At 47.8% G+C, this 11700-nt stretch overlaps 1 protein-coding gene across 1 annotated transcript; it reads left to right on the plus strand.

The window, feature by feature from the left end:
• Positions 1-4506: 4506 nt before the first annotated feature.
• On the plus strand, positions 4507-5606 carry LOC142629086 (uncharacterized). The gene is made up of 2 exons (XM_075803078.1): positions 4507-4694; positions 4835-5606. Exons 1-2 carry the CDS (start codon positions 4507-4509, stop codon positions 5604-5606), a joined length of 960 nt encoding a protein of 319 aa, XP_075659193.1.
• The last annotated feature ends 6094 nt before the right edge of the window (positions 5607-11700 follow it).

Consider the following 11700-nt stretch of genomic DNA (forward strand, 5'->3'; position numbering starts at 1 on the left):
AATTTATACATGGGTAAACTGTCTAGCGAAGTGCTTTTATGTAAAGTTTCAAGTAAAAGCCCAGTAATAATGATACTTTTATATATATATATATATATATATATATATATATATATATATATATATATTGTTATGTATGTATGTATGTATGTATATAGTGCTTGATATTTGTGGTTCGAATCTCACCTCCCCTCATCCACTACCTATCTATCTAAAAAAGTGTTTTTGTTGGTTTATTAATTATATTGAGAATGATATGTTTGGTTGTCACTTACTGTCACTCCTCAAGAAATTTAATGACATAGCAATGTTGTTATGGTTAATGCATACTTTTAGAACATCATAGGTGGGTTGCAATTGTTTGGCGAGGTGAAAATTTTGTAGGTATACACTCAAAAACCTTTACATTGTGATTGAAGTTATAATACAATGGAACGAAATAGAATAAATAGAGAGAGGCAAAATTACTAAGGAGCATTTGGCTCATCGTGATATGCCCTTGATGTATGCACATAATCTTGATGTCGCATTAAGGTGTTTGCCATAAGTAATGTAAGATCATCTCCACTAAGAAGGTGATGTGATTAAGGTAATATAATATATTTTGTAATCTTAGATTACAATAATGTTAGAAAAAATTAAATAAATCAAACACATTAATGTGACATTAAAAGCTAATGTACATCATATCAAGGGCACATCATGGGTATATCACGGCAAACCAAACATACCGTAAGAGACCAAAGAGGGACATCACCCTATGGACTTAAATTTTTTTTTATTTGAAAGTTTGTGTTAAGTTCATATTTTCTGTAATTGGCTAATCCTTTGACAAAATGTACTTTACTTGTAATTGGGTAGATCTAAGTTGAGTTTAATACATCAAGAAATATGTAGTTCAAGCTTATCAAGTGTTCATATTAAAGACATGAAAATTGATCCAAGAAACAACTCAAGAAAAGTTATTTTACTGGAGCTCGATAAATAGCTCGACAGATGGCATCTATCAAGATTTACTTGGCAAGCTCGACATCGGATCAATCTATCGAGAATTACAATTTTAGAATTTTCAAGTCTGAAATTTGGCCCAAACTTATGTATTTGTTTAAGATTCTTTTCTCACAATCCTAAACATATATAAGACATGTTTTAAAAGCCGTCACACACAAATACAGAGATCAAGAGCTTTATGTCCTCTGAGAGAAGTTACCGCGTTTGTACACCACACGATTTTGTAACCAAGTGCATAAGATCACCTCTATTAAGAAGGTGATGTAACTAAGGTAATATGATATATTTTGTAATCTTAGATTATAATAATGTTAGAAAAAATTAAATAAATCAAACAAATTAATGAGACATTAAAAGCTAATGTACATCACATCAAGGGCATATCATGAGTATATTATGGTGAACCAAACACACCCTAAGAAACCAAAGAGGGCCATCGCCCCATGGACTTAATTTTTTTTATTTATTTGAAAGTTTGTGTTAGGGTCATATTTTTTGTAATTAGTTAATTCTTTGACAAAATGTACTTTACTTGTAATTGGGTAGATCTAAGTTGAGTTTAATACATCAAGAAATATGTAGTTCAAGCTTATCAAGTGTTCATATTAAAGACATGAAAATTGATCCAAGAAACAACTCAAGAAAAGTTATTTTACTGGAGCTCGATAAATAGCTCGACAGATGGCATCTATCAAGATTTACTTGGCAAGCTCGACATCGGATCAATCTATCGAGAATTACAATTTTAGAATTTCCAAGTCTGAAATTCGGCCCAAACTTATGTATTTGTTTAAGATTCTTTTCTCACAGCCCTAGACATAGGCATATTTTAAAAGCTATCACACATTGATACAAAGATCAAGAGATTTATTTTCTCTGAAAGAAGCTACCGCATTTGTACACCATAGGGTTTTGTAGCCAATTACTTCCTGATCTTCATTGTTAATGAAGTGATAAATTTTGCAGTCAAAAACATCATTCAAGTTGTTGGAGTTAGTCACGTACTAGGATTTGTGTGAAGGGTTAGTCACAAATTAGAAATTTGTGCATCAAGGAAAAAAAGGCTATTACAAGATCAAGTTCAATTGGGTATTGAAGTGAAGGACTGTAGATTGGTATTTTGGGATAAGCCAGGGTAGTGGTAAGATTCTTTATTCTTGTAACCGTTTGATTGTTGATTAGTGGATTCTTGGGAGTGGTGACTTTAAATCACTGGTGGGGTTTTTGCCTTGCGAGAGGTTTTCTCTATTTGTTAACAAATCATCGTGTCAATTTAATCTCCGCAGCACTTAGTTTAATTGGTGATTTGTTAATTCCTTCACAATTTGCAGACAATTGAACCTAATTAATCAACTTAGGTAATTAAATTAATTAACCGAGGTCAAGTTATCTTAACCTAACAGTTTGGGTTTAAAAAAATCATACATTGCCTCCCAAACTTAAGAACCAACCTTACAAAATTGAAAGATGGCCCCTAAAACCCAAAAATTTAACTACTACCATTTTTATGGTCAACGGTGCCCTTCCAAACAAAAGAAATCCCTTGTTACCCCCCCCCCCCCCCAAATTATGAATTATGACTATGTATTCGATATGACACTTTGCTTTTTTGCTATTTTAGCACCCAAAATTAAAATGTTTGGGATTGGATATTGTTGTGTTGTCTAAGTCCACCTAAAGAATTGTTTATATGTTTTTTTAATCATTAACAACAAGACTAATTTACAATTGAGTATCATTATCGCTTAGATTTTTTATATGTTACAATAAAATTCTCAATCATAAGAATTGAATCATCAATCCATTGAGCATATAATGGTGTACGGGCCCTACCCCCCTGTCAAGCCCAATTGCCCTAAGGCCCACAAGGACTAACTCTTATAGAGGCCCCTTGCCGACCACACGTGGTAATGCTCGGGCCGTCCAAGAGGTGCGATCTAGGAGCGCTCAATGCAGCCTGTGGCATGTCCAGCTGAGCATATACATACCCACGGAATTGGTCCCGGCACCACTATCATTTCCTCCTTCCCACCACCCGGTGTCCACTTAGATGAAACGGTATTGGACCTCTTTTCCACTGCCTAGGGAACGGCCATGCCGAGCATCAAACCCAGCAGTGGAGCCAGTTCCAATGCCACTCATTTTCTCCCACTCCTAACTAAACCCCCACTTAAAGGTAATAGTATTGGACCCCTCCCTTCATCCATCAGGAGAATAATCATGACCATTCCACTAAATTTGGCTATAAATAGACAAAGAAGAATCAGTGAGAGAGGTTGGCAATTTCAAAGAGAGAAAGGACTAGAGACTGAGAGTGGTATCAGTTCCCCTGAGGAAGAGAAGGGAGAGACAGTGGGGAAGCCTAGTACGCAGGCCTGCCGAGCATAACATTACCCTTTGTAGGAAATCCAGAAGCCCACTATACAAATAGATTGTGAGCCCAAATCCCTGCAAGGCCCACGAGCCTAATTTTGGGACGCACTATTGGCGCCCACCGTGGGGCTCTCCTATGCAGCTGTGGTGCTATCTTGGCACGCTCGCAGAGATGTCTGGAAGTGGACAGAGAAACCATGCGGAAAGCGGCACTAGAGGGACGTCGCGGGGGTCCACATGGCGGGAAAGGAGGCAAAAAGGGCAGGAGGACAGAAGGCACGAGGAGGTAGAAGAGTCTGGGCCCGGGCAAGGGTCGTATCAAACCCGCCGGATTGTGTCTGACGTCTCAGGCCGCAACCGCCTTGACGGAAGAGACCAGGAGCTTGAGCACCTACGCAGGGCAGTCAGGGATCTAGAGTTGCAAGCGCGGGGCAAACGAGGGAGAAGGGACCGTGGAATGCGAAGGGAAAGGTCAGTAAGTGTGGGGAAACACCGTGAGGCCGGATCTCATTAGTCCAGGTCTCATAGGCACCGCGACCGCTCGCGAGAATATGCGGACCGTGAATCAAATTCCCCTGATGCCGAGCAGCCACGAAACGCGGCAATGTATACCATGAGCCGAGCACTGCAACAAGCAGCCCGGTCGCCATTCTCTAGAGATATCGAAAGCGCGCCGATGTCGAGCCGGTTCACGAGGCCACCGTTCAATTCCTACACTGGGAAGACAAACCCGGTGGAGCATGTGAGTCACTATATTCAGATGATGTCCTTACACTCTCATAACGACGCATTGATGTGTAAGGTTTTCCCCTCGAGCCTCGGGCCCACTGCATTGAGGTGGTTCAACGGGCTGAAGAAGGGCTCTATTCATAGTTCCTCGGAATTGATCCAGGAGTTTGGAGTACGGTTCATGACGTGCAGCCGAGTGCCGCAGCCCGTGGACGCGTTACTATCAATGAAGATAGAGGCGGGAGAGACCCTTCGCAACTATGCCAACCGGTACTGGGAGCTGTACAACGAGATCGGCAGGGGAAACGAAAAGATCGCGGCTAGTACCTTTCGGATGGGCCTGCCCGAGGAGTCCGGGTGAGAGAATCGTTGACCTTGAAGCCTCCCGAGGATATGAGGCAGCTAATGAGGCGTATCGAGGAGTATAAGCGCTTGGAGGACGGCCGGCTGCAGTCCAAAGGGAAAGAGCCGTTGACCATCTATCCTCGGAACAACAGCTTCAACCCCAGACACCGAAAGGATTTGAGGATTCAGGAGCCCGGCCCGGCGGTTGGGGGAGTCAATGCGACTTCAAGGAGCCTGTACACCGCATCGTTGATAGAATAAAAAATGAGCCGTATTTTAGGCGACCGAACAGGATGGCAGGCGACTCGTCCAGGAGAAACTAGAACCTGTATTGCTCCTATCACAGAGATAAAGGGCACACCACCGAGTAGTGTAGGGTGCTGAAAGATCACCTGGATCAGCTGGTGAAAGCGAGGCATTTGAAGGAATTTTTGGCTGAGACGGGAAGTTGGGAGACCGGACAGGCTGGGCGGCTGCAACGAAACCCTCTCCCTCCCCCTTTGGGAGTGATAGAGGTCATTCATGTCGCTCCAAGGGCAATTACGACACCCACCACTAAGGGGGTGTTGACCGTGGTGTCAGCAGAAGGAAGCACAAGTGAACAACCCCCGGGGAAGAGGCCGAGGTCAAATAAACAACCAATCGTGTTCGACGACGACGACCTAGAGGGTACTACCCAGCCCCACCACGACGCTCAGATAGTCACGGCCCGAGTAAGAGGGTTCATAGTGAAGAGAATAATGATCGATCAGGGGAGTGGCGCAGATGTGATGTACCCGAATTTGTACTGGGGGCTCGGTCTGAAAAAGGAAGACTTGTCCAAGTATGATACCCCTTTAATGGGATTCAACGGGCACATGGTGATCCCAAAAAGGCAGATTTCCCTTCCAGTTATCATGGGAGGCCGGGAGGTGTTGGTGACGTTCATAGTGGTCGCATCTTTCTCACCATACACGGCAATATTAGGATGGCCGTGGATACACGACATGGGGGCTGTGCCGTCCACCTTGCACGTAAAGGTCAAGTTCCGAACTGAAGAGTGGATTACAGTGATAAGAGGCGATCAGCAGGCGGCCAGACAATGTTTGGTGACCGCGGCCATCGAACAAACTAAGCAGAGGGAACCAGCTGAGAATCCGTCCCTATAGCAATTACAGGACCCCAAGGGGGAGGCGACCAGCTCTGCTGAGGATTTAGTAAGCGTCAAGATCCTACCGGGAAGCGAGAGGAGTTTTCAGATAGAGGCAGGCTTGAGTAATGGGGAGAGGGTGCAGTTGCTGTTATTTCTCATACAAAATGTGGATGTATTTACGTGGAGTCCATATAAGGTGCCCGGCGTCGACCCCGAGTTCATAGTTCACAGGCTGAATGTGGATCCATCATTCCCCCCAAGAAGCAGAGGCTGAGAAGGTCTGCTAGGGAGCACGCGGACGCCGTCAGATAGGAAGTTGGGAGGTTGAGAGAAGCGGGGGACATAAAGGAAACGTTCTTTCCGGAATGGCTCTCAAACACGGTGGTCGTGAAGAAGAAGAGCGGCATGTGGAGGGTTTGTGTTGATTTTACTAACCTTAATCGAGCATGTCCGAAGGATCCGTTTCTGATGCCGAAAATCGACCAGTTGATGGACGCCATATACGGGCACTCGAGGATGAGTTTCCTCGATGCTTTCCAGGGCTATCACCAAATTGCCCTGGCTACCGAGGACCAGGAGAAGACGGCATTCTTAACGCCAGACGCTAACTACCACTATACTGTGATGCCGTTCGGTTTGAAGAACGCAGGAACCACATATCAACGAATGATGACAAGGATGTTTAGGGATAAGGTTGGACGGACGGTCGAAGTATACATTGACGACATGGTGATAAAAAGCAAGCAAAAGGGGCATTACATTGGCGACCTGGAAGAAGTGTTTGAGATACTCCGACGACACCGGCTACGCCTCAATGCCGACAAGTGTGCGTGCGGGGTTGGATCCGGCCAATTCTTGGGATATTTGATTACTAAATGGGGGATAGAGGTCAGCCCCGACCAAATAGAAGCCGTGAAATGCCTCGGACCGTGGGGTAACCCGAAGGAGGTGGAAAAGTTAACTGGTATGCTGGCAGCCCTTAACCGGTTTATCTCCAAATTCGCGGATCGGTGCTGTCCTTTTTACCAACTTCTGAAGAAGTGGAAGGGATTCCACTGGGACGAGGAATGTGACAGGGCCTTCCAAAATCTGAAGGATTACCTTGGCCGGGCACCGACGCTGTCAGCTCCCGAGCCGGGAGAAGACTTATACATGTACCTCTCTGTGTTCGAGCATGCGGCGAGCGCCGTACTACTAAGGGACAACAGGGCACAACTCCCGGTTTATTACATCAGCAAGACACTAGTCGACGCCGAGACCAGGTACTTGCCACTGGAAAAGCTGGTGCTGGCACTCGTACATGCCACCCGGAAGTTGCCCCATTATTTTCAGGCCCACACGGTCCATGTCTTGACCGAGTATCCGCTCTAGTCACTGTTGAGGATATCTGACTTCACGGGGAGGATAGCTAAGTGGGGGATTCGGTTGGGCTCCTTCGACATCAGATACAAGCCGAGGAACTCTGTGAAGGGACAGGTACTTGCGGATTTTATTGCCGAGTTTTCGTCGAGAGCTACTGGTATAGCCGGCGTGGTAAAAGTCAAGAGATGGAGGGTGTTTGTGGACGGAGCGTCCAATACGGCTGGATCAGGGGCAAGAATCGTGGTCGTCACCCCGGAAGGGTTGAAGCTGGAACACTCGTTCAGGTTGGGCTTCAGGGCTTCTAACAATGAGGCCGAATACGAAGCTCTGCTTGCAGGGCTAAGGGTTGTCATGGATCTGGGGGCAAGGGAGGTGGAGGTATACTCGGACTCCCTCCTCGTGGTAAGTCAGGTCTAGGGTAATTTCGAGGCCAGGGATCCCCGAATGATAGAGTACTTACGGCTAGCAAAGCAGATGATGGATAACGTCGATACGGTCAAGATAGAATGGATAGCCCGGGGGCAAAATCGGCACGCCGATTCATTAGCAACTCTAGCGTCATCAATAGCTGACGAAGTGCCTCAGTTGATTAGGGTGGAGTTGGTTCCCGAGCCAAGTATTGCCACCCGGGCACTGATTGTGCAGGTCACTGAAGCCGAGAGATGCTGGATTGATCCGATCATCGAGTTCCTTTCAGAAGATCGAATCCCGGAGGATGAGAAGGAGGCAACCAGAGTACGGTGAACCGCCACTTGTTACTGGTTATCTGCCGATCAGAAGCTATATTGCAGGTCATTCGAAGGGCCATACTTGCAGTGTTTACGTCCCGACCAAGCCAGGGAACTGTTAGCCGAACTGCACGAGGGAGTCTGCGGTAGCCATGTGGGAGGACGCTCGCTTGCACACCGAGCAATGACTCAGGGTTTTTGGTGGCCGCAGATGAGGAAGGAAGCCACCGAGTATGCTCAGAGATGTGAACAATGTCAGGTTCACGCGCCGATGATTTGCCAACCGGCCGGGAACCTGAACCCAATTCGAAGCCCGTGGCCATTCGCTCGCTGGGGGCTGGATATAGTCGGGCCTTTTCCCCGAGCAACGGGCAATCGAAGGTTCATGCTAGTGGCGGTGGACTACTTCACAAAGTGGGCAGAGGCCGAGGCGCTGGCCAACATCCGAGATGTTGATGTTAAGAGGTTTGTATGGAGGAATATTGTAACAAGGTTCGGCGTTTCGAAGTCCTTAATATCGGACAACGACCTGCAGTTCGACAGTAGAGCATTCCGGGAGTTCTGCGAGGGCCTTGGTATCCGGAACCGATACTCCACGCCGGCCTATCCGCAGAGTAACGGCCAGGCGGAAGCGACCAACAAGGCCATTGTGAGTGGCTTGAAGAAAAGATTGGGGGGGCGCCAAGGGCAGATGGGCCGAGGAGTTGCGAAGCGTCCTGTGGGCGTACCAAACTACTCCGAGGAGATCCATCGGAGAAACGCCGTTCTCTCTCACCTACAGGGTGGAGGCAGTCATCCCCGCTGAAGTAAACCTTTATAGCGCCCGAGTTACGGGATTCGCTTCTGACGAGAATGAGGAGTTGATGGCTAGGGAGTTGAACCTGCTGGAGGAGCACCGAGATATGGCCACTATCCGGCTGGCGGAATATCAACAAAAGCTTGCCCAAAGGTACAATAGATCTGTCAAGAGGAGGGAGTTTGCCACGGGTGATCTGGTACTCCGAAAGGTAGTGGGAAACACGCGAGAAGTGAGCGCAGGGAAGCTGGCTCCAACCTGGGAGGGGCCCTACCGTGTGACTGCTATAGCCGGAGCAGGGGTATACTACCTAGAGGATTTGGAGGAAAGACCGCTTCCTCAGCTGTGGAATGTTCGCAACTTAAAAATTTTTTATCAATGATCGGACGCCCTCCCAAAGATACAAAACCGATGTAACCAGGCACCACCGCCTGTTTAATATCAAGACATTGAGTCAGTGCCTCTTTTTATTTCCGATTATCGTTGCCAGACAAGTGTTATGATAGATCGTGGGAATTAAAGCAGCTCGTTCACGGCAAGGACATAAACCTGCCCTCGGTTCGAGCCCTATCGCCGAGCAGGTGGAAACCTTACGCTAGTTTTCTTAACTAAGGACAGAAACCTGCCCTCGGTTCGAGCCCTATCGCCGAGCAGGTGGAAACCTTACGCTAGTTTTCTTAACTAAGGACAGAAACCTGCCCTCGGTTCGAGCCCTATCGCCGAGCAGGTGGAAACCTTACGCTAGTTTTCTTAACTAAAGACAGAAACCTGCCTTCGGTTCGAGCCCTATCGCCGAGCAGGTAGAAACCTTACGCTAGCTTTCTTAACTAAGGACAGAAACCTGCCCTCGGTTCAAGCCCTATCGCCGAGCAGGTGGAAACCTTACACTAGTTTTCTTAACTAAGGACAGAAACCTGCCCTCGGTTCGAGCCCTATCGCCGAGCAGGTGGAAACCTTACACTAGTTTTCTTAACTAAGGACAGAAACCTGCCCTCGGTTCGAGCCCAATCGCCGAGTAGGTGGAAACCTTACACTAGTTTCTTTTTAACTAAGGACGGAAACCTGCCCTCGGTTCGAGCCCTATCATTGAGCATGTGGAAACCTTACACTAGTTTTTATCTATGGGCATAAGCCCGCCCTCGGTTCGCGCCCTATATCCGGGCAAGTAAAAGCCTCGCGCTAGCCCTATTGCCGAATTGGGATTTGGTTAATTTGTTCGATTTAAGTTATGTGGTTAAGTCAAAGAAGCCACCCCGGCAATCTAAAGCGAGAGAGTAGGACGCAACGGCATTTAACAACAATATAAACATCATAAATTGAAACAACAGCATCCAAAAAACATCAAATATAGATAGATAACAGGGGAATTGTTCCATCGCCACAGCCCGGCGATTTAAGCTTTTTGAATGGCAAATAAAATTAATTATGGTAACTGATGATGCGAAGAAAATCAGTAGGCTGGATGCTTCGGACTTCAAAGGACCACTGGCTCTCTCTGCGGCCTGAAAAAGAAAGAAAAACGAATCAAAGGCGACCGGGGCTACCGGCCGAAAATCCTCCGATGGCAAAGTTAGTTTTTCTCTTTACGTTATTTGAGTTCCAACTTTTTTGGAGTGAAAATGAACATACCCTGGCCTTGTCTGAGACAGCCCCTTTTATAGTGTTCTTACAGGCGGTTATCAAGATTGGAACTTCTCCTAGATTCGAGGAGAGGTAGGAATCAAGTGTAACTTGCATAACCGTTTGGGAGTTATGCTTCTGTTGCTCAACGGATACCTGGCGGTTATGCGTGGGATAAGGGATTGTCACGCCATGCTCGGAGATTTTCCCAAGTATGGTACCTTCGTCCTGGCCGAAGTATAGTACCCTCGTCCTGGGACCCTTTGAATGTGTGCTGGTATGCGCAGGGGTAGTTTCGTCTAACCGACGAATTCCTTCAGGACGAGGTTATTGGCGTTCTGGACGAGTGTATCCTTCTGGTGATGCTTACCTTGTCCAGAACTCTTCTTACAAGGACGAGGTAATTCTGGGTAAGTTCCTGAGGGTGTTTACAATGGTAGCCGGGTTATGGACGACCTTTATGGACGACTTGGAGATAGGCTAAATCGGCACCCTATCAGTAACAAAACAAAAGGAAAAGCATAAAAACAAAGAAAGGTTGGGTCATTAAATGGCGGGGTCGGCTGGAGGGGGTGAAGTCAAGGGATGCTCGGTACCTTTCACAGCCATCGATGGGGCTTGTTCCGCTGCATCTTCGGCCCCCGCACGGATGTGACTTGACACCTCATTTTCGGCTACCTCCAAATGAGCATCAATGTCCCGCACAAGGTCAATCATACTCGGAGTCTCCTCCTCGTCTGATGCCTCCGTCCGGCTATGAACGGCAGGTGGAGGGGGAGCCGGGTAGAGGATATGTTCGGAGTCCCACAGTGGAGAATCTGCGGCCAAACCCACCGCCTGAAGGGCAGCCAGCCATCCCTCCTCGAAGCCATCACGCCGAGCTTGGTAAATGATCGGCTCCGTGGAGTTTTCAGCATCCGAGAAACCGACATTGTACCACTTCTCCTCGCAGGCTTTGAGGGACGCCTTCAGGTTGACGATCTCACTAGTCTGGGCTAGACTCAAGCTGTCCGCCGTCGCTAGCTTGAGCTCGGTCTCCCCGAGCTTCGTCTCCATGTAGGTCAGCTTCCCTTCGGCGACCTGCCGGGCTTTCTCTGCGTCCACCGCCTTCCTCTCCGACGTTGCGGTAGCCTCCCCCTTCTCCCTGGCCGTGGATTCGGTGACAGCCTTCAGCGCCTTCTTCCCCTCCAGAGCCTCGGCAACGTCCCTCAGCTGTCCGGTCACAACACTTGTCATCTGCGCGGCCTGGAGATAAGAAAATAACCAAGTGACGAAATTAGAAAAGAGATGAGGTAAACACTCGGGGCAATGCGCCCAGTTAAGGGGGATAGAGCGTTACCGCGATAGAGTGCCACAGCAGTCGTATGGCCAGTGTCTCATCGTCGCCCTGCGCATAGTAGTGCACGTCCTCGGGCAGCATGAGGCCTTGGGCCAAGCTTTGGGCCACTCGCCCCCCTGCGCCCCGGTCCCATAGCCGGAGGCTAGCGGTGGCCGGCAAACACTCATTGCCCAACAGGAAGATGGGCTGCCAGCCGGCCAACGGGAGGATGCCACGTCCATTCTTGGCTGCACTGCGGGGGGAGTCGCTGCCAGCCCCTCCGGAA

Source organism: Castanea sativa, chromosome 1, assembly GCF_040712315.1.
Source record: "Castanea sativa cultivar Marrone di Chiusa Pesio chromosome 1, ASM4071231v1".
Lineage (NCBI taxonomy): Eukaryota > Viridiplantae > Streptophyta > Magnoliopsida > Fagales > Fagaceae > Castanea > Castanea sativa.